Source organism: Neopelma chrysocephalum, unplaced genomic scaffold (genome assembly GCF_003984885.1).
Source record: "Neopelma chrysocephalum unplaced genomic scaffold, ASM398488v2 Primary Assembly neopelma1_26, whole genome shotgun sequence".
Classification (NCBI taxonomy): Eukaryota; Metazoa; Chordata; class Aves; order Passeriformes; family Pipridae; genus Neopelma; species Neopelma chrysocephalum.
The window spans coordinates 3,777,073-3,801,319 of record NW_020897695.1 but is presented as its reverse complement, the minus strand read 5'-3'; the positions used below and the strand labels follow the sequence as shown (position 1 = coordinate 3,801,319).

At 35.6% G+C, this 24,247-nt stretch overlaps 1 protein-coding gene across 4 annotated transcripts in view; it reads left to right on the top strand.

The window, feature by feature from the left end:
• Positions 1–24,247, top strand: part of TBC1D5 (TBC1 domain family member 5) — a 289,248-nt gene that overhangs the window by 79,770 nt on the left and 185,231 nt on the right. For 3 of the 4 annotated variants that reach the window (XM_027675357.1, XM_027675359.1, XM_027675356.1), the window contains one exon: positions 22,968–23,103. In XM_027675357.1, coding sequence (XP_027531158.1) covers positions 23,004–23,103 — 100 coding nt within the window. In that variant the 5' untranslated portion in view covers positions 22,968–23,003. Of the gene's footprint in view, positions 1–7,703; positions 7,723–22,967; positions 23,104–24,247 lie in introns of those variants that run through there. The other variant, XM_027675358.1, reaches the window with a different exon arrangement.

The following is a 24,247-nucleotide window of genomic DNA, read 5'->3' as shown; positions in this document are numbered from 1 at the left end:
TGTTTGTCCTTTGTGAGTGCTGTGTGGCTGTGGCTAGATACATTTTTTTCAAAGATGTTAACAAGGGCAGATCCAAAAAGATACTTGCATGCCTATCTCTTCACGCTTGTGTTAAAATCAATGGGAATTTAAGAGCTTAGGATTTAAATACTTACAATTTGGAACTATCCCAAGATCCTTGACATCAAAAAGGCGATGGCCTCGTTTTATGCAGATGTCCTAGCACTCAAAGGGTGCATAAATTATTGCACCACTTATCAATTTCTCTTTAATGTATTCCTCTCTTATATCTGGGACACTGTTAATAGAGGAAAAGGATTAAAAAGCATAAAAATAACTTGTATGTAAGTTTCTTTGAGTTGAATTTATATCAGTCAGCCTGTCAGCACTAACATATGGGAAATATAGTTTCGCTACCGTGCATAGCAGGGGCTAAAAGTGCTGTTCAGACCATGTGCTCAACTCCTACGGAAGAGGGACTTTATATCACTCGTGCAGCCCACTCACAAATTTAAGGGGTGACATCCATGGATTCTGAATACATGGTAACCCAAATATTGATCTTGTTACAGAACATGTAAAATGGAGGAAGCAAAAAAGAGATGAAGTTCTAGATCAGCAAGGAATTCAGTAAACTTTAAATATTAAATTTTTTAAAAAGCTTACTGTATTGCTGTTGTTATATTGAAATGGTAGTTGTAAATAATAGGGAATTTTCATGTAGCTTTTCCATATCTTGGGCTAACTTGCAGTAACATATAACATCTCCTTGTATCAATTACTGTAAACTAGTAAAGATCCCTACTGTTTTTGTTTTGTTTTGCTTCCTAAAGCCCCCTGCTGCTGTTGATTACACCTAGATCTGCTACTGATTGGAACTGTTAAAAGGCAAAGATAGTGTGGATGGTTTCTGAATCATTTAATTGTAGAACTAATAAGATGTTTTCACTGGGACCTAATAAAACAGATCATATTAATAAGTATATATACTGTCCATGAAATTTCTGATTGCTTTTTCATACTTTTTGTAGATATGAATATAGGAGTCCCAAGCCTGGTTGGTTATGTGACATGCGAGTTTCTTTTTTGAATAGTATTACTGGATGTCATTTAAAGAAAGAAGTGGGAGCGTAAGCTATCTAATACCATCATACAGTAGAGATTTTTCTTTTTGTGAGTTTATACATTTTTATTTGTATGTAAATGCTCTATGGGCATGTTGAATTGAGTAGATAATTACATTAATGTGATATATTGAGTCTTATGTTAATAATACTTTTTAATAGCTGTATAATATGCACTGCACTTGGTGCATGTGAACCTTGAAAAATTGCTTACCTAATACAGTAACACTTCCCAAATAATGTCCAAAATTGGCCTAGGGCTATGTTGGCTTATCATGAAAGAACCTATTCTCCTTCAATGGTCTGTCAGTGTCCATTCACCTCTTACCTCTGGCAGGGTCGAAAAGAAATATGTGAATACACACAAAGAAGTCCTAAAATGAGGAAGAAGCCAAAATAGATCATTATGTATGAAAGTTAAAATTTGAAATGGTGGCTTTCCTATAATCTTGGTAACATTATTTTTAATTTGTAATGTAAATAATTTTCAAGGATAAAGGTGAGATTAATATTGGGGGAGAACAGGGAAAAGAAAGGAGAGAGGAAGGAGGTCTAAAGCTACCTTGCCCTTGTAAATCTGTAGCAAAACTGATAATCCGATTCCAGGCATCCAGGAAAAGATACTGCAGAGCAGCTTTGGTATATCTAGGAGGGTATTACAGCAAAGAAGTCCACCCATTATGACTTTAGATTAACTCACTCTCTTGCCATAGCTTCACCAAATGTGTTCCCCTTCCTACATAGATATAATCCCTTCATGTGCTTGGGGTAAAGTAACAGCAGGGACCAGCTGGATCTGAAGTTTCCAAATTGTTCTGCTCTTGTCAGTCTGATCAGCTAGCCTTTTCTTTTCCCAGTTATACTTCTCGTCTCAGTCAGATCTTTGTCACTACTACCTACATTTTAAAATAAAGTTTTCAATTTACCATTCACTGTCTCTCTGACAGTGAGAACAAATTCTGTTTTCACCCATATTGCTTGTTTGGCAGTTTATGAGTCATTTTACTTTCCAGTTAGCTGAATGCTGTAGGGTTTGAGTTCAGGGAAATTAAATTATTGTTCATAACAAGTGGTTTCTGACAATTATTTTCTTCATTTGTGCAAGACTTTATTTTATGTTCTGAGAGATAAGATCTTGTAACTGCTTCTTTTCTTGTGGTCCCTGATACTAAAATTATCTTGCTGTAAAAGGAGTAGCATCATTTATCCTGCAAAGGTAGTGTTTTACCTATTCAGTAATGCATTAACACACCTCATACCCATGTATATGCACATTTCTGCCTACTTAAAGGATGGGAGGAAGCAAACGTTTGAAAAGTCATGTCTTGTTCATCTAAGAACATAGTGAGGTGCTGGAGAAAACTGGTGTCATGTAAACCAAAGTGCTTGTTAAAAAAATTTACATACTTCATACGTGGTTCAGAGTTGATGCTTGAAGGGGCAGAGCTAATCTCAATATGAACAGATGTTCCCTACAAATTTTGGATTTCAAAATTACAAGGCAGAATGATGGAACCTTCAAGGATAAAGAAGCCAGTCATTCACTTCGCATTTTAGTAGACTTTTAGTTCCCTTGACCAACTATCCACATTGATTAAATTGATTAAAAATAATAAAATAAAACTACACTGTTGTATATAAAAAACTTAGTGTAGAAGAGAAAAAAAATCTACTTAACACAAGCAGACAGCGTTCCTTCTGGTTTTCTCTACTTTCTACAAAGACAAATGCATTAGTGTAATGCTCACTTACTGTACTAACAGCTCCCAGGATCTCTTTCTTTTCTTTGGCCTGGGTTGTCTTAATTTTATTGAGCTTATTTTTGCAGAGATCATTTACTGCAAGAATAACAGGGGCTGAGAATTTTGATCCATATATTGCAGATAACAGGAAAATGGATCCAGTTTTTAAACTGAGGTAAAAAAAAGATTTGAAAAATTGACTTCTGTAGGGCTTTCATTGACAGGTAAGTTTGTGTCATTCTGTTTAAAAATTGGAAAAGTATTTTTGTGGACTACTGTTACTTAAAATTGTACTTGCTGGTCCCTTAAAGGCCAGTGGTTGTTCTTACAGATGATTCCTTTTAGAAGATTCTGCAGCTGGAGTTTAGTTTCATGGCATTAATTATAGTGTAATTTATCTCTGAACCCACTGTATTGATAGGTTATTAGTGGGATTATTTTGAACTGAACCTGTGAAAAAGAACAGTCCTGGCTCTTGGGAGGCACAGGTTTGCTCTTCTCTTCTTCCCCCATAAAATATAACAAACCGCAAGTCAAACAAAAAAAAACCCCAGGTTTCGGCACACTGTAATTATTCATACTTGATGCAATTTAAAATGTTGGTATTTTTCCCTTTCTTTTTATCTTTCCTGATAGTTTGTTACAGCACTTTAAAATCTTGCAAGAGGTGTATAACTGCATGCTAAAATCAAATAGGATTGCTAACTAGAAGCTCTCATTGCGCTTTTCAGCAAGCTTGTGCTTAAGCTTTCCAAGTGCAGGGAAGCAACGGCAGACCCTTTGTGATTCTGCAAAGTATTTTAGCATTCTTTACCTTAATCCCTGACAGCATCACCTCCATTTCTTTCACTTGTCATCAACATCTCTAATAGAGTAAAACTCCAATGCATGTAGCAAGAAACGAAGCGTGTAGGGGAAAAACATAAAGGCTCCTGACTTTTTTAACTTATTAACAGACAAGTGTGCATGTTAGAAAAACATACTTGTTTGCCAAGAGTATATGCAATAGCTGATGGGTAAAGAAACAGAAACCTTAATGGCTGCTTGCGTTTAGGTCACTGTTCATTCATTCATTTGTTGCTGGAGCTATGAACTATTCATATGTTGCCACAGTATGTTACTTACACACGACTGGTGGTGAAGGAAGTAAGAGCTAAGATGCTTCACAGACATCGACATCGAGGGGATTAACATGTCTGCTTCATTAATATATATGTGCATACATTAATGTTGAAGTATTGAAACTGTTTCAAATTAAATTAAAAACTATCTTTTAAGGTCTGCTATAGTCCTTAGAAACATTTCAGATTTTGGCATCAGCCTTACTGGTTTCTTAACCATTTTACTTTTACTTTGCCAGTGGGGATACAAGTGCAGACAGAGTGCTCATCGCTTGCCTGCTGCCTGATTTTCTGTTGTTTTTCCTTAGCTAGGTCTGCTCTCTGTACTTGCTAGCCATCATTAAGCATATATGAATCCCTGTGGAGTGGCAGGCATGGATTCTGTGAGTGACATTTCTGGCAGCGTTTTCCTTGTATGTGGCACCAGGCCTGATTTTCTGAAATTTTAAGCATCTATGATCCCCATTTGCTTCCGCTGAAGCTGTAGGTACTCTGTCCTTTTGGAAAGCATGCTGCTCAGTGCTAAATCTCAGGCAGTTAAGAGATGAGAAAGTCCTGGAAACTTACTTAACGCTCATGTGACAGCCCGTTCTGTATAACAGCAATAATATCGCCTGTGTGAGGCATTGCCTCTCCTGCTGTATTACTTGCAGATCCAATAATCTGCCTCTGTGAAACTAGGTTTGGAGATCAGTAGTGAATTGTTTAGTAATGTTTATTGGAGCTCTTTAAAATATATTTGCAATGTATAAAACACTTTGATATATAGAAGCTCACATTCTAATAAGATTACATTAAGTATCCTAATAAGATCAAGGCTTGAAATTATGTTTTTCCGGATTTGAGTGATATAAATTAATTTTAGTTTAAACCAGTGTCACTGTTCTTAGATGTTTGTTATAAGTACTCCATTTGCAGTTTATGTGGGTCTGCATTTACATAAAAAAATTCAATTCTCCTATTAACACAAGAAATCTTTTCTCTTCCTCTCCTTCCAGTATGCTGCAGCTACAGATTATCAAGGCAATGCTGTAATTATTAAACTCAACCAGTAAATTATATAGAGAACAACAGTGGCTGATCACTGAACTCTGTTGGCACTGGCCTTTCACTTCTCATTTAAGTCTAGCCTACTATATAAAATGAATTCATTATTGTCAATTTAGATCCCTTGTGGAGGCTAATCCACATCACAAAGCCATTCTACACAAAAGTGAATTCTCTTTAGGAAGACTTTACAAGTACATGGAAACTAAAGTATGTAGGAAACCTCCAATACAGACTAAATTAATTGTTACTTATAATAAAAGACTACCATGGTGAAATGTTGAATTAGTTCCAAAAGAACCCCACAGTCATAGCTCTGCTATGACTTCTGTTGGTTTAACCATTCCCCTTTTTATTTTATTGCCATTTCTGATTTCTCTGTAACCTATTGCACAAAAGTATGGATCTGAAGTACTAACTCAGTCTTTACTTCTTGTGGGTTTTGGCAGTGTTAAAATTTGGTGCTTAAAGTCAGGGGAGAAGCTGGACTAGTTTCGGGAATGGAATTCCTCTTCTCCTTTCATGGTTTGGTTGGAGATATCTCTTGGACTTGGATGAATTGTCCTCCAGGTAGGCCACACTGGGTAAAGGTATAAATGGGTTTACACCAAAATACGTGTACATATGTAACCAAATTATTTGGTTATAATCACCCTTCCAGATAGACCACCTGCAATATCAGACCAAACCTAAGATGAAATTCAGGAATAACGCATATTTCTTGCAGCTATGCTGGAAAGAGTTTTGTTGGCTTTTTTAGTATATCAGCATTCTTGTACATTAGCATTTTTCTCAGTGTTTCTGTCAGATTTTAATTAAATATAAATTATTGTATTACGTGTCTTGTTTAGATGCTTAATATTGTACTTCTAGAACACAACAGTTGAGAAAATTAGGAGTACCAGGAAAGTACAGTTGGCCCTGATGAGTGTCTTGCATTATGTGTGAGCTCCTCATCAATCAGCAGTCTTCACATTAGCCCTCACAACCTATGGCCTGGATGGTTTTATTTATTTCATTCTTTATCTAAAGTACAAGTATTTTTGAGAAGATAAAGTTTTAGAACTGAGTGGCTACTTTTATTTCTTGCTGCCTTTTAGTTCACAGAAAGGTGAAATTTACCTTACTGACCTGATAACGTTTCAAAATCAGAACACAAAAAATGTAACAACTCTAGAGAAGATCTGTTCCAGTTTTATGCCTAAATGCCAAAATTTTATGTGCAGTATAATAGCAGGGAAGAGTTGATTCATTGCATTTACTGATGACTGCCTAAGATTTCCCTTTGTCCTGTCCACATACAGCTGAGTATTTTTTTGTGGGTGCCTCAGCATAATTAAAAACAGTGCATGTCACTGTCCATTTGGCATGAAGCAGTAGATACAGTGTAAAATTATTTCTGTACTTGGGTTTCTCCAGAGTGTCAGGCATGGATTTTGTCAAGTTCTTTACTTCTTTGTTTGCTTAAGGACTTTACCGTGAGCTATGGAGCAGGAATAGTAATGACCTTCAAACTCTATTTTCCAATATTCAGTTTACACTGTAAGCTAGAAAATCCACTTCGGTTTCATGACTCCACTTGACTCATTATCAAACAATTTGTGGTAATTTTTTTGGTAAATTTATTATTTGTTTCTTTTAAAAATTGTTTTTCTTACAGAGTGCAAGAAATAGTTTAATTCATATTTTTTTCATTGTAAGAGGCTAAGAATCTGAGAATGTTAGCATCTGTGTCTCTATAAACATATTTAAAATTTCAGAGAGAGTTTAAATATTTATGAAAATATAAAAGGTAACTTAAAAATAATATGTTTGTCTTAGAAACTGGTGGCCAGAATTTATCTGCACACAAATTACTTTTGGGAAAAGAGGGGAACATACTTACAGTCAGTTTTAATATTTTTAATGGTTTTCACTTTTTACTTTGCAGATTATATAAAGCCTTCAAATATTAATATATATTCAAGATCAGGGATTTATAGGCTTCTTTTATTTACCATACATTGCCTATCCGTGAAATTTTCATGGTCTTCTGATTCTTCTGACTCATAGTTATTGTGCATGGAGATAGACAGCTGATGTTGTTGATAACTTTTCATCACATAAATAAGTGAAACTCTTGGCCCAAAGATAGCAAAAGCCATTCATTTATTTACAAATAACCTACAACTGGAAGGCATATATGCTGCAGGAAAAATAACCGACCTTTTTTTCTAATTTCATGGTTATTAATGTTCTGATATTCAAAGCATGCTGACTTCAAGTACTTGTTACATATATTTATTTTTTTCTGAGATATTTAGGTACTTTTTGAAACAAGCTCAGTATTTCATATGGATACTACATCTGGCTGGAGATAATATATCTGACAAAGTCATGGTGGTGGAATTATTTCATCATTACACAATTTGGATGGAGTTGTTTTTAAAGAATCTCTCTGGTTTATTTATGTCATTTAACTGTTGATCTCATATTTATGTAAAAAAAGAATTTAGATTTCTTCTTTACTCAGAAGTGCATTCGGCATGCCTGAACTATGCTTCCTTATCCTGTAATAATTTTTTGTGTGATTTTTCACTGACTCTTCGGAAAAGATTTAATAGTTATTCTATCCTTTCCTATCTTTCATTGTGATACGGAGCATTTCAAACTGAGACCTTTCATATCAAAAAGCCATCCACAGAAAAGGTGGATATAATTAAAATTGGTGTTACCTTATTTTCTGTATTTGGACTATTTCTTCAGTGCTCGTTAATCAAGGCTAGTTATTCTAATATGGTGCTTCTTCCTTCAAATATAGACAGATTTTTCTTTCCAGAAGTAGATACTTGCTAGCTATCCCGCATGGAAAAAAAAAATCAAGGGTTTCAAGAAATAGCTGCGGCAATTGCAGGAGAAGTGTATAAATTACCATCTCTTTGGGGTTTTTTCCCCCCTCTCAGTACAACTCTTACTATAATTAGCCAGCATTTAACGGCGAATGTTTGCTTTGGTTAAATTATTCAGAACATTTATTTTACTTGTCAAAGGTTAGATCAGGTTGTTGTTTGAACTGGTAATTAAATGCAGCCTAATACACTGTCATATTTATATGCACTATCAGCCCTGTTTCTTCCTCATTGTGTATAATTTTATAATGTTCAGAGCTGACATTTAGACTTTCAACTCAAATCCTATTTTCTTGTAAAGAAAGCTAAGATTTTACTTCTGTGTTTTATTGTACTTGTGTACACTTAAGAAAATAAGAATTAGGGTTGTTTGGAATATCACAGCTATGGACTTCATTGTCATAAAATTAGTGAAGGCCCTTTGAATATTTTTATTTGCATATTTCAGTAAGTCATTACACAGCATCTGGTATGTATTAATTATTTTTCAGAGATTAATGTGAAGTGGACAAGTGCAGACGTCTCCTTTACTAATTGAATACCTACGAGTCACAGTAACATGCAGTATATTTAAATTACATCCCCAAATCTTTACAAGAAATTTGCATAACACTGAAATACAGAAAGGTTCCTAGAATAACTACATAGTGGACTCAGATGAGCAAATAAAATTGAAAAATCTCAGGGTCAGGACTCCTCATGAATCTATAGCAGTGGCCTTTGCATATTTACATTAGAGCACCGAGGCTGACTATCCAACCTGATAAAATACAAGGGAGTTTTAGAATAGCCAGGATTCAATCTTCTACAGTTTCTCATGACAAATTCAGAAACTATTTTTAACCCACTTATATTAGACAGTCATTTAATTGAATTGTCATATATATAATGTGTCCATTCCTTTTTTGTTCAACCATATATGTTTCTCAGTCAAACTTGAACAAAGAATAAATCATAGTTTTTAGAAAACCTGTATGCTCATAGATTTGATATTGTTCTATGTCTATGAAAGTTGGTGTCCAGTTAAAAAAGAAATAAACATAAAAGTGGATCATCAGCATTTCAGCAGTGTTTTTTCCTACTATATGTAGACAAGTATTACTGTCTTTTCCAGTGAATTTGTGTAGCAGCTTTCACTTCATGCGACTAATTAAGTGATATGTATGCATTTCAGCCAACCTTATTTCTCAGCATTTCTGAAACATTTTTTAAAAATCCTGCCTATTGTACTTAATGTATTGAAGGTCCAGGTTTGAAAGTCTTTTCAGTTCTGTCACGTAAAGGCTACGCTGACTCATAGCCTTGTTAAGAAGCGATTCATACTTAATGGTAGTGAAATCCTAATTTATCCACTGTCATAGCGATCACCCGAGACAGTATTATGTGGTTGCAAAAGCTGAGACAGGAATAAGGACAAAACATATAAGCACCATCTTAAGAAGCCAAAATCAACACCTCAGATCCTGCACATATGATCTCAGAGTAGCAGAATTGATTTTTTTAAAGTTTGTGGGGTTTTTTTACCCTTTCCTCCCCATAACCATATCCTATAATAAAACTAGCATAGGCCACCACAGGCCATAAGGTAGAAAGATACAGTAAAAATAGAGTTAAAAGTGAAGTGTATTCTTGATTATAATTATAGCATTCCTAGCGTGACACTAAAGAAACTCAATGTATGGTGTTCAGTTTGTTATTTTGCAGCTTGTTAAATTTTTATACTTCATGGTTGTGGGAGGTAGCTAAAAACAAGAGAATATACTGTGCTCTTACAGAAATCATTTTGACCTCTAGGTAAAGTACATTTATTTGTGTATACATCATCTGAACTGTGAGCCGTTTTGATTGATGTAGTAGATTGCATATACATATGGCATACAGAGGACCCGGGTTAGGGTAAAGTTCTGGCTCTTTCATGATGGACTATCTAAATATAAACTAGAATAAAAATGATTAAATTGATTTTAAGCCATACAGAAGTGCTATGCAAGCGTAAGTCTTGGGATGGGTATGACAGACTGTGTGCCTTTAATTTGGGAAACAGGTCTTAGATTAAATAATAGCATTATTAAAGAAGTATTCATATATCGATTGCACCAAGGCTGTGTGTTGATGAGAAGGAAAATCAGTGTAGTTGTTTCAGCATGGCACATATCCATGAAAGTAGCCATTTGTAGGAAATAATAGGTTTAAAAGTTTAACATGTAGTGTTAGGGTATGGATAAGGTCTAAAGTATTTTATCTATGAACTGAGGAGCTTGGTGGTCAAATGGTACTTTGGTCATTGAAGAAATGACTCAACAAAACCTAAAACTCTTTTCTTTCCTGCACATCTCTCATGGTCATTCCTACTGGCTTTGAGAATGCAAACAGTTTCAGTTAAAATACTCTTTAGTCAGCTGTGTTACCATTTAAAAGGCAGACTATGTATATCTTTGGAAGGTGAGTCTGCTTTCTTCAGTGGCTGCTCCTGTTGTCAGTGCAATGAAAGAGCTACACTAAATACAGAGGCAATCTTGAATTTAAAGGAGGCAAGAAAATATTCTTTCTAGCAGGCTAATTTCACACAGATAAACTAGATGACATTTTTTAGAAATAAATCTGTATGTTAAAAATACTGTGTTCAGTGTTTTGCATGGGTGAGGGGAGTCTTATGTGGGGTTCCTTGAGAGAAAGCAAGCTGACTTGGAGTAGCATAGTGAAGGAGTGATTTTCTGTCTTCCTAAATAATTTCATTTAAATTATCTTTTATGTTTTGACTTTCATTTCTGATAAGATGCTGTCAAAACCTCTAAACCAAAACCAATTAATAGTATTAGTTCTCAGGGGATTTTAGTAGTTTGCTCATAAATGTGGCTGCTAAAACAGAACAGGATTTCCCTTTTTCTTCCCCAGCAAAGAACAGGAACTTTTGAAACACAGGAGTTTGGGTGAGTAGGCAGAGGATCTGCCGCCTTCAAGCCTTCCTGGCAACAGGTAGAATTACAATATGTGTTTGACAGAGAATATTCATCTCAGCTAGGCAATCTCTGTCTGTTACTTCTCTTTTAAAGAAAGATCTGTCCCCTTGGTCAACTTCCTCCTCCATTTCCATCAGGAAGCTAAGAACACCTGCTACTGCCGACTTATGTCTTCCTTTTAGGAGAAAAAGATAAATAATACATGATCAAAATTTCAAAAGTAAGTACTAACTTTAGGTGCCCCAAGATGCACAGCCTTACTATTAAGTAAGAAAGAAAAGTGAGAACGGATCACACCTGTATTGTATATGCTTGGTTTCTTTCCATTTACTTCTGGATCCAGTTCAAAATTCTCATTTTGTTCTTAATGCGCTGAGTGCAGCCTGGCCGCTGTCAGGTCACTTCTCTACTTACCTCAACTAGGTTACTTCTCTATCTCAACTATTATCAGAAATGCAGCAACAGAGCACAAAGAACATTTTTCTAGGCTTTTGCATGTGGCCTGTTTGAGATCATACAGTCTACATCAGGAAAAATGAAACCTGAAAGCTACCTTTTTGCAAAATGATCTTTCATGTGTTTGGAGAGAAAGAAACTAATAAATTTGGTCAGAAGAACAGGAAAAGAAAAAAAGAGTTGAAAAGAACTACGTGAAAACAGCTATTTTGTCCAGGAGGATTCAGAATGTTAATGCTATTGTGATTCAGATATTGTGATATTTATCTTAAATATTCTTAAAAAGTCATAATGGTCTGTATAACACAAACAAGAAAACTATCTGAAAAGACTTTCTAAAAACATTAAAGAAAAATTTAATCAAGGAGGTTTCTAACCGTACCTTGTTTACATCTGTTATGTATTTTTAATAAAATGGACTTAAAAGCTTAGCCTCAAAGGTGTTGCAAGCTTTCTGTAAAGTATAATGACAGCTGGTGTTCCAGTACAACTCTTCAAATCGGTTCACTGGTTTGTGGGAATTCCAATTCCTTCTTGTTGCTACAAAACTTGGGGAGATTCAGTCATGTCATGGTGGTTGGTGAATTAGAACACTCAACTAAGCCTAACATACTTGGGAGCTGTCGATCTATTTTATTATCTAATAAAAGTCAAAAAGCTTTAGAGAATTGGCAACTGATCTCTTAGCCTACAAGAAGTTCTCTAAGGTCTTGTTCTGCAACTTACTTGTTGTCTAAGAATGTTCTGCAAAAACTGGGCTTTTGTTTCCTGTTGTGTAGTATGTGCTTACCCACTTCTGAAGCAAAATAAACCCAGGACATAGAGTAAAGAAAATAGAACTAGCTGGTGACAGATGTTTCTGATAAGACAAATTTACTGCCAAACCAAGAAGCCCTTTTAATTGCAGCTCACATTTATTAATATATCCCCCTCTTAAACAGTGTATTTTATCCTTATTTCTGAATTATTTTATGTTATGAATTCTTATTTTTACTGTAAATTTACAGTAAAGTTCCACAGAATTAAATACTTTTTTTAATAGTGTGGTGGGTGAACCTTGGCTGGATGCCAGGTGTCTACCCAGCTGCTGTATCATTCCCCTTCCCAGCTTTAAAGGGGAGAGAGACTAAGATGGAGCTTAGATGGAACTAAGATCCCAACTCATGGGTTGAGATAAGGCAGTTTATTAAGGAAAAGCAAAGCAAAAAATAACAAGGTTTATTCTCTACTTCCCATCAGCAGCAATGTCCAGCCATGTTCCCGAGAAGCAATGCTTCAGCAACACATAATGGTTTCTTAGCAGGCAGCCAGTGGAAACAGCGAATGCCCCCGTTCCTGCTTCTTTCCTTAGCTTTTATATTTGAGGTGACATCATATGGTATGGAATATCCCTTTGGTTAGTTTAGGCCAGCTGACCTACTTGTATCACCTCCCAGAAGGAATGTTACAGTGCTGATGCTGTGCTCAGCAGTAGCCAAAACACTGGTGTGTTATCAACACCCTTTTAGCTACCAATGCAAAGCACAGCACTGCTGAGGGCTGCTATGGGGAAATGAACTTAATCTCAGCCAGAGCCAATACAAATAGCCAGACTTTTGTTCCTCTATAACCTGGCAAAGTACTTGCGGTTTAAGACCTTAATCTGTTTCAGGTTTTGAGGTGGTACAGCCAGTGTGTTTGATGTACCATGCTGCTTGCACTGGTGACTTCTATGCCTGGGTTTTACATGCTCTTGCAAGCAGCATCGACTGCCCAGAAAATATTTAGGAGGAATAAATGCCCTTAAGTGACAGTGCATTATAGAAATCACTATGCTACAGGGGCTTTAGACCACTTCTTCCCTTGGGAGTTTGATGTGCATGTACAGGAAAGCGTAGAACATTTCATGCAGCTGCTCAGAAATTTGATGGAAAATACGAGAGTGGGAAGGCATAGGAAAATAGGTTGTAACAGATAACACTGTATTAAGAGATTGAATTATTAAAGAACGAACATTATTGCACTATAATTTTTTCCCATTTGTAATATTATGTACCTTAGCAGGAATTAGTTCTAAAAGTTCCTGAATGCCAGAAACAAAAGAGGTGCATCAGAATGTGTTGAGCAGCACAGTTCACTATCTGCAAAAGGAAGAATTGCCTCATCATCTTTTTAGTAGCATGGAATACAGTGATATGAGTGGTATGAGTAAAATGTTACTCATAGCAATAGTGGTATCTTGATATAGTGCCTTCATGCAGTCAACTGCCAGCTAAGTCAATAGGTTTCATCTATGCCTTGTTTCCAAGTCTTAGAAGTTTCATTTGCTTGAGGTATTTTATTTTATTTCATTCTATTTAGATACTGCTGTTTGAAACTCACTAAATCCTAGATATGAAGAAGCATTGTACAAAACTACTGAGCCCCTGGAGGGCTTTTGTTGCTCCTGGTGTGGCAAGGCTGAAGAGAAGCAACATGAGCAGGCAGTATATGGCAGGAATACTGTGCCTTACATAGACTGAGCCTTTGCGTCTGAGTGGGAGCATTCATGGGAAGAAGCTTCAGCATATTTTTTTACTGGGAGTAACCCTACTTTGAACCTCTTATCCTCTTTGTATGACTTTTAGACATGAGTAAGCCGCTTCTCCCATTGACAGAACTAATGGAAAATCTTTGCAGTTTGCAGTCATTGCACTGCAGCAGAATTAGATTTCATGTAGCAGCTTGTCTTTGTTTTTCCCTTGCACCCTGTTTTCCTGTGTAACTCTGATTTGAATTCACTCGTCTGGATTGGATCACATAGGTGAACATGGATTATGGTTCTTCACATTATGTAGAAACTTCATTGTAAGATAGTGAAACAAATACTGCCTTTCTCTGCTTCTTTGAAAGTGCCTATGAAATTGTCCTTTTTCTTTAGCAAATAGGGCTTACACCAACTTTCTTTGTACCTCAGTGTGATACCATGCTGCTTTAGCATCTGCATATCTAGAAAAGAAAACTAGAAGAGAAAGATTTGATGTAAATGCCTCTGTGCGTGCATGAACATGCTGGTGTTTCTATAAAAATTCTGTCAACCCCTGTAGGAAACTGTTTTCTAAAAATAGTAAAAGAATAAAGGCTGAATCCTAGATTAATTGCTTACTACTTTAAAGCTGTGATATCCTAGAAACTTATTTCATTGAATACACTTTTAGTGTCTAAGCTAGTTACTATCATTTTGGGTAAGGCTGCAGGCTAAGCTGCCATTTTTTCCAGTTCACTGTTTTGATGATTTCTTTCAGTCTTGACATTCTTTGGCCCTTTGAGTTACATATGTATTACTAAAACATAAAGTATGTAGCGTAGCATGGTGCCTGTGTGTTCCTGAAAGTAAAACTCTTAAATACTTAAAAGCAGTCATTTCCATATCATAAACAGCAGTAAACCTAACCATCTTTGTAAGAACAAAGTTTTAATTTAAATTATATTAAATTGTTTTGTAACCAGGTAGATAAAATATATTCTAAAATAAAACAAACAAGGACTTCCTTTCATTTAATGGGTTTCCAATTGTTTAATCATTTTAATATGAATAGGGTTTTCACCACCTCTAGATTACTGTAAGAAAAGGGAGTACCTTCGTAGTTGAATGATGTAAAGATTTGAAATCTTACAGCATTTTTCGTTCTCCTCTCCCACCTTCCTTTTTACTAAAGTAAAACATTGTTTCTTTCAGTCTTATGTCGTAGGTTATGGTTTCTAGGCTCTTAATAGGTCTTCTTGCTCCTCTCTGGACTGCAGTAGCTGGTCCTTTTCCTGGGCTATCTGACTAAAGATGGATACACTAATTCACAAGTTGGAAGGGACACTATGCCAAGTTGGAAGGGACCCACAAGGACCATCCAGTCTAGCTCTTAGCCCTGCACAGAACCATCCCCAGGAGTCACACCATGTGCCTCGGAGTATTGTCCAAATGCTTCTTGAAGTCTGTCAGGCTTGGTGCTGTGACTACTTCCCTGGGGAGCCTGTTCCAGTGCCCAACCACCCTTTGGGTGAAGAACCTTTTTCTAATATCCAACCTAAACCTCCCCTGACACAACTTCAGACCATTCACTCAGTGCTAATCGTCTAAGAGTCAGCGGGTGGGAGGAATGTTCAGGGCGGGGGCTACATTTAGCTGTTGACTTTGGATCATTTTTTGGTTTGCTGGCATTTCTTGTGCGCAGTCAATGTTATAGCAAAGATGCGTTCTCTTAACAGTGTTATTGTGGCTCTGTCACATAGGTCTGCATTAAAAATAGGTATAGTTTTGTGTTGAGGGTGTGGGGTTTGGGTTTTTTTAAGGAATTTCAAACTACAAAATGGAGACTGGCTTTGGCTATTTTGTCTTTTTTTTTTTTTTTGATGTGAGACCATGCTGAACACAGAATTGTAGTATTAGGAATTTAAGATGGTTGATGCTCTTTATACTTTCATTGTCACCATTTTCACTGTACAGGAATTGTTTCACTAGAAATGTCAGGTGTCACTGTTCTTAGCACTGTTTATTACACCTTGAGAAACGTTGTTGACCAGGTTAGCAGGGGACTGTGGCTATTGAACTTCGTAGTCAACATGACATAAGGATTTTGATCCTCTCTGCCTTATTCGGGTTTTTCTTCTGTAGTCAAACTAGTGTTTCTTACAGAATCATGTAACCTCAAGAAAACTGAAAGCCAGCAACTGCATGAACTTGTTGCCTGCTTGTAACAAAAATGTGGAAGGTTTCCTATCTTTCAGATTAATAGAATATAAAGGTCTTATTTATGATAAAGTTTTTCATCTCTCTTTTTTTTCTTACACTATCATGTGAATTAGCAAGAGAATACATTGCCATGGTCCCAGGCTATTTGTGTTGTTTCTTATTCCTGACATTTTAATTCACTATTGAATTTATACTTTGCATGTTTAAGTACTGGTAAGACATGAAAGTTGTAGGGTTAAAACTGTAGACAGTGCTTTAAAGCTCCTATGATAATTGTTCTTAGGTATGTATCCCTTTACTGTGGCTCTCGAGACAACTATTTAATAGACAACATTTGAATAATACAAATGTGTGGTTGGTAAAAATGGATTAGGGTTTCAGGGTGGTACCAATGGGTGATAGTTAATATTGAATGACATGTATTAAGACAAATGCTTTTATATATAATTTATTTGGCATTGTAAATGCATTTATCTTGTGAGATACAGACTCCCTGTTGCCACATGAAGTATTCTGGAAAGGTTTGGAGTAAATAAATAATAAAACCACTTTGATATACAATCTAACAATATTAAATATTAAGACTTTCACATGATTGATTTTAATACTTAATTAACTTATTTAAAGTCCAATGTAACTGTGTTTTTGTATTAGAGATCAGACAGGCAGAAGTTAAAATGCAGGAAATGTTATTAAATGGGACAAAATTAATTGCATTTCATGATCATCAGACTTGCTGGCTGTTAACGTGTCCGTCAGTGGCATGATCTTGTTTGTTTTGTTCTGGACCCCAGCTGATGTTAATGTTAATCTACTCTACCATGTCAGACCATTTTTTTATGTTTGCATCATTCTATTTTAATGATACATACTCTGATACATTTTATAAAAGAAAACAGACTTGCTTTATGCTATCCAAAGTTTGTCAAATTGTGCACTTTTCTTCTTAGTAAGTGTTCTTCCTTAGTGGGTAGTAGCAACCTGTGGAAGTGGATGAGTAGAAACCTTAGATAGTTTTGAGCTACTCTGTGTGTGGGGGAGGGTTGCTTTGGTTTGGTGGATTATTTGGGATGTTTTTCTTTTGGAGGCACTTGAACTAGTGTCTTCTGTATTTAAATGGAGATGGTGGTAGTAAAAGGTTCAAGTGATGGAGAGCAGAAGATTTCAGTGCTATGAGATAGGTGGTCCATGCAGCCTGAGTAAAAATAACTCCTGGAACAAAGAAGAAAGCAGTGAATATTACAGGTTGGAACAAATCTTTCGAAAACACCTATTAATGAGTGCCTTAGTAAAAAATCCAGCTTGAAACAGACCAAATAGTCCTTATTTTCCAAAGTTCATGTTCAGGACTGTCTCCTACTCAGCCCTCTAGTCAGAGAAAGCAAGCTTTTTCTTTTTTTCTTAATTCCTGGTTTAGGAAGAATACTTTAAGGCTCAGGAGATTTGGCCAGTGTAAGAAAACTGAGGATCTGAAACTGTTTTTAGATTATTTGGAAGACATCTGTACTTCATTGCTTTAAATAACATGCATGTTTACTTTCCTAGTATTTAATTTCTTGTCTACTTTAAAATGTTTTCACATTCTGGAGAATCCTCACTTCTGTGTTCTAATATGCTTGATTACTTCATAAGCCGCAAATGAGGGGCAGAGTTGTGAACCCTCATAACATGATGCTGTCAAACTTAACAAAACATGCATAAGATCATTACCACATCAGACATTTGCTTTTAGTCAAGTCGTTTTAATCAATTTGACTTCACGGGGCAGCTAATTTATCACTTAGCTAAACAAGTATTTCCTCTACTTGTCATCAATTTAAGTAATTAAAACGGTAAACTTTGCTATATGGCATGAAATAAAGGCCCAAAGATAATTTGGAGAAGGTGGTTGATACAGTCTAATAGAATGAATGCAAAGTATTATTTAAATACTTTGGTACGCTTCAGTAGTTTTCAGAAATGTCATATTCTGGTAGCTTTGCTCGTGCTGATAGAAACTGATTTTTATTTTTAGCATGTCCAAGATTAAACAGTGTTGTTCAGCTTCTTCCTCATAGTTAGCGGGTTCTCTTTTTCCTTTCTTTAAGCATAAAATGTTTTGCTTTTTTGCTTGGTTGTTTGGAGGTAAGAGGATGTCAGAGAGTAAGAGTGGGGCAAGTGCTGCAACCTGTGCAGTTCTTCAGCCCTCATCCTGAGTACCTCCTCAAGCCTACTGGGGGAAGGGAAGAGAGGGAAAATGAATGTTATAAAAGCTTTGCCTAATTCTTTTTCACTTACTCAGTTACATCTTCAAAATACCTTTGGTGAGACTTGTTTATATTTTCTAATTTTGCCCAAACAACATGAATACTCTTCACTTCTTAAACATTAATTTTGATATTTTTTGGTGTGTTTTCTGCTTTGATGAAGTAATTTTTCAAAGTCTATGTAACAGTGATTAAGGGAAATATGTTTGGTGGTTTTAGGTTTTTTTAATTGAAATAATTTAGTCTCTATTTTTGAAATAATGCTTTTTATCCATAAACTGCTCCTGTGAATACTGAATATTTGTATTCAGTGTCTGTGGCAAGTGAAGAGGTTAATGAATATCTTATGACATGAAATAAGGTGCAGTATTCATGTTCAACTGTGCTATGCTTTGTTTATTTATCAAAATTTTTGATATTAAGGTAGTCTTACCCCTTGCTCTTGTGGTAGTGTGGTATTGAATAGTCTTACTGCTAAAAGAACTCTACAAGTTTGTTTTTATTTTTAACTTTTCATCTTCTTACTGAACATTCATTATAATCAGTTTATTGTATGAACATTTATTATAATCTTATTACAGATTACTCTACTGTTTTGTATGGTTCTAGTTATATTGGCCTCTTTAGCCACCAGTGGCATACTTTTACGTTTGTGCACGTGTTTTTGTCATGTTTTGCCCAACTCTGGTCCAAAAGTGACTGGTGCTTTATTGGCAGTGCAGTTAATGGCAAAAGCATATCTCACTTAGACTTTTATCTTTGTCTTGTATTTCTAACTAGCTAGATACAACTTATACTTAATATGGCAGATGAACTATGGCTGAGTTGAGGCTGTTGACACTGACAGTCTGATGAAGAAGTGGTTTTCTTTTTGAATTTTTTAAATGTAATTTTTTTAAGCATTTCAAACTCTCAGGTTTGTATACAGGAAACATGGCAATGCTGATGAAGGCATGACTGTGTAAGAAAAACTGATTTATGGCTAGAGGTGGTAGAAATCATATAATGAGTTAGAGCAGCTAGTAGGGGAGGCAAAATATTTGTGAACTCTTGGGTGAACAAACCTCATGTTTAAAAAAGAAGCAACCAACTTCCAAGCCAAGTACTCAGAGAGAACAAGAAAAGTTCTCTGAGTTAGAATGGATATGTTAAATCAGACTGTCTAATGCAACAAGTAGTTTTTCTCTGCTGTGTAGTAAGAGGTTATTAGTAAGATAGATGTCAGTAAGTATCAGTTAAGTTTTTCCTAATTGAAACAGGTTGGTATTCTATCACCTATCGAATACGGATGAGGTCATGGGGAGAGGGGATGATGTGCTATAAGAAGATAACTCCACAGAACCCTTTTGGTGGAGTTCTTTGTTGGAGTCCATAAGCATATCTTTCAAGGGATTTTTTGGTCTCCCTTGAGAACAGATGTACTGGCAAGCTGCCTTCACTAAAAGGCAGACTGAATTCACTCCATGAGTGTTGGTCAGAGAGGAGCAGACCTGCAGTGCTGTCCTTGGTGGAGCATGGGGGCTTCCCCTGCTACTTAAGGACGGTACCCAGACAAAGAGTTTATATGCCTGCCTTTTCCTTGGGCTCATGGGTGGATTAGCATTTCTTTCAATTTCCCTAACTAGATAAATGTTTCATAAATAGCCTAAATTACTTTTTCATGTATATTAAAGAATAGTTGAACTCCCAGTGGTGGGAAGGGTGCCTGATGTTTAAGTTTTTTAGCCCTTTGTCTTTGGAGGTAAAAAAAAAAAAATAGGAATAGCTAAAAGAGTCACTTTCAGCTTTCACTGGATGTTAGGATTAGCCAGTATCAACTCTTGTAATCCAGTAATTGAATTTCGGATTTTTATAACATTTTTATTGTTTCACATTGAGAATAGTTTTAAATTGCATTTTATTTAATATGAACAGTATGTTATAGACCATTACAAATCAACCACAAACCTGTAAAGAATTAATCTGTCTGAGAGTAAGATCTCAAGTGTAATCATAATTGTTTAGTAGTTCTCTTTGCTCTTTGTTAGAAGAGCAAAAAAGAACTTAAGTATAAAACTGTAAAGAATATTGCTTGGGCTAAGGAGTGACAAGACTAATAGGTAGTGATTTTTTTTTTTTAACACTAATCATATGTATCTGTAAACAAACACAAGTAACTGATTAAATCACTTTAAATATCAAAAGTAAATCTATTTAGCTCTTTAAAACTGCTCTAACTGTTTGTAAAGTAAATTATGGTTCTTATAGGCTGTAAAGGTATGGTATTTGGGGAGTATTTAAAAAAAGAGAAGGTGGATACAGAAGAGAAGAATATACAAGAGCAAACTTACTGGGGCTAATTTGATACTGTATTACAGATGTAAGACAGTGTAAGTCTGCAGCATATTGTATCCTAACTAAGTGGTGGCTGCTAAAACTACAGTGACTCGTAAGGCATTTTGTGCCTGGTTCTTAGTTTCAAAGGCACTCGGGGTTGTGCTTTGGTCAGATCATGTAGCAATGTCTGAAGGGGCATAAAAATAAAAGGTTAAACTCAACACACTTCAAAATGAGCTTGCCATCTTTGTGAAGACAAAATCAACAGATCAGTAGAAAGATATTTACAGTGGTATAGCAAAAGGAACAAGAGCAGCAACTAAAATTCCAGCAGGAGAAAATTATTTCTGCAAAGTTGGGGGTTTTTGTGGGTTTTTGTTTGTTTGGTTTGGTTTGTTTTTTTTTTTTTAATAAATTGTTTAAAGTTCTTAATTTATTTATTTAGATATCAGGTATTTATAAACATCTCTACATTTTGTAGCAATAAGACTGCAGGTAAACATTGAAATGTTATTTAAGGGGCTAGCAAGTTTATAAATGTTTTTCTTCAAGATACCATTCATACGTTTTTCATTATTATAGTTTATAAATTACATAGGAAACTCATGATGTGTACATGCATTCATAACATGTTTTGTCGAGCAATTCTGTGTTTTAATGGTCTGTTTTATCATATGATTTTATGATTGTAATAATATGACATATATTATTTGACATATATTTGACATATACCACTGCAAAAGTGGCAAGTCTTACCTTCCCTCAGTTCCTGGCTACTAGTTCCCTAGACCTTTAGATGTTCTCCTCTAGCTAAAAAGAATTGAGGGATGATGGTGCAATCATTTCAACACCACACTAACACAGATGCCAGGGCAAATAAAGGACAAAACCCTTGGGGAATACACCTAAGAGAACATCCTTTTGAAAACAGCCTGGGTGTGTTGGTTTGAAGGAAATTCCCAAGAGAGGCCCAACTAGGTTTGTTTATTATTTATGGTTTTTTGGTTACTTTTTTTTCCCCACATAACTTTCTAGAAAAATTAAGAAGGTGAAGAGTATGTAAAACTAAAAAGGTCTTAAGAATCCAAGTCCCCCTTCATTTGTTGACAGCAAACCAAAGGTATAAAGCAAATATGGTCAATGCCCATGCCTTGTAAGAACCAAACGAAAAGCAAAATTGAAGTGATTTCAGATTTGGTAATATACCAGTCCTAAATGTGTAGGTGCATACTTCTTTGTGTTTCTCTTTTTATATTTATTTCTAAGTATAATTTTACTGGTGTTAGAAAGTTATGATACTTGTAAACAAAGCAGTTACAGTAAGTGATATTTAAGACTCGTCTGGCAGTCATAGGTATTTAGTGTGATTGGGCAAATCAAAACTATTTAGCTGGCTTAGTTTTTTTGTGTTGGAAGTTAATAAATTGCTGTACAGTGTCTAAAATGCAGTCTTGACAAACGTACTCTTGTACTGTTAATGCAATGGAAAGGTCGTTCCTCCTTCTTACTGCTCTGATCATAACATCATCTGCTTTTCACCTTTTTTTCGGTATCCTCTTATTTGCTGCAGCCAATATTAGCTTCTAACACTCCTCACGTATACTTCTAACATAGTTCTTGTTCAGTTGCTTGATAGTGATGTGACTGCCATTCAGGAACCTGTGACAATCCTCATCACCTACTTCCTGAGGTTTCAGTTTTGTCCTTTCTCCCCTTTTGACCTTCATTTTTGAAATAGCATATTTGTAAATATTCATCAACTAGTTGATTTTGCTTCTTCAAATGCTTCCTTAACACTGTCTTTCTAAAAAGCTACTATAAATCTTAGTAAAACTATCACCTATCATGCCAGTCAGTATTGTCCCATGCTCTCTTTCTGTGTGTCTCTCTGTTACCTTATACTTGACTCATGATTCCTGAAAAAGTAAGTGGTTAAAAGGAAGTTTTTCTGGAATTAGAGGTCTTGAGTCCAGAAGAGTGATGATGATGGATCTTTTTTGCTCTGTAATCTTCATCATGCCCAAGAACTAGCATCATTTCTCTTTGGAATCAGACTAAAAGATGCATTGGGGAAGCTAGAAAAAGGAAGGAAAGAGGCTCTTGCCCTGCCTTACAGTCTGCCAAAACCACACTTGGACTTTTACTTGCAGTGTGATAGTGGGAAGTACTATAACAATTTTTTTAAACTCCAAGTAATAAAATATTTGAGTGGAAACGCTGCTGTTTTTCTGTTAGACAACTAATGATGATGATATGCCTGGAAAATAAGGAAAGGTTTTAAGCATTTTTTCTCTTCACTTTTGCGATTGAAAAATAGCTAAAGGAATACTGAAGAGTTTGTTTCTCTGGTTTTTTCCTCCAGATAAATACCCTTCAGCTGGAATTTACTACTGCCAATATGTATCATTCTGCATCTGAAACCAGTCACCCTTTGCAACCAGAGGAACAGGAGATAGGCATTGATCCCTTGCAGAGTTTTTTGAACAAGCCAGGGGGAGGTGAGTTTTGTATTTTGTACTTTTTTGGACTTTATACCTAGAAACCTTATATAAGTATGTCATGATAACTCTACCTGTCATAATTTGTTTAATTCTCTCAACGGAGTTGAGCAGGGCAACTTAAAGAACATTTCACAGAGTATGTGTAGAACACTCTGACACTAATGAAAACCACGGAAAGTCAACTTTCAATTACAGACAGAAACATTAGCCAAATGTTTAATGCGCTGTCATCCTTTTTAATCATAAACCAAACACTGACTTCAGCATAAGAATATTGAAATGCAGCATGGCTTTATGTTACTTTCTCAAGCATGGGCTCTTACACTGTTTTGGTTTTAGGGATTTCTATTGGTTTCCTTTTTTTTTTTAATTCTGCAATAAAGTTCAGTATGCTATTTTGGATGAGATTAAGCAACTAAAAAGCCTGATTTTTTTGTTTGACTCAGCACCTATATTCTTATTTGAAAAAATACCTCAAAATTGAGATAGAATGAACATACTCTAAAAGTTACGATGTAACCTACAGGAAATTAATTAAATGCAGTATTTGGGAGACAGTAATGAACAGTGAGAACAAACTGCTCAGATAATGCAATGCATGTCTGTGTTGCTCGTCTTTTCTACTTATTTGCTAGTAGTGACAGTGTAGTTGGTTCGAAGAAAGTGATAAGCTTAATGAGAAAGCTCGTCCTTGTCATGAAAACATTCCTCAAGTACTCAGTTATACACAGTGGCACCTTAACTACCTGTAATTTTCCAGTCATTGAACACATGTATCAGGAGGGCAAAATAAAAAATTTATTTTAAATTACAGAGTTGAAACAACTTTGTCACATTTTCTAAGTCCCTCACCCAGATGAACTACTCTGTGTGGGTGTATCTGCCTATAAATCTTCTGTTTACTAGTGCTTATTAAAAAGCTATGTCAAGTTTTGCTCAATCAGGTTTATTACATCAGTTTAGAAGGAGCTGATGTTTTCCTTTAAAATATGGTGGTAAAACTTCATCGTCCCTTTGAGTTAATCTTTTCACTATTTCTTCATTGGTTTATAAAGCTTTTTTCAATGTTAGAAAATGGAAATGAACATCTAGGGGAAAGTATTTTAAAACTTGATGATTAAATGAAATAGCTTTTCTAGGT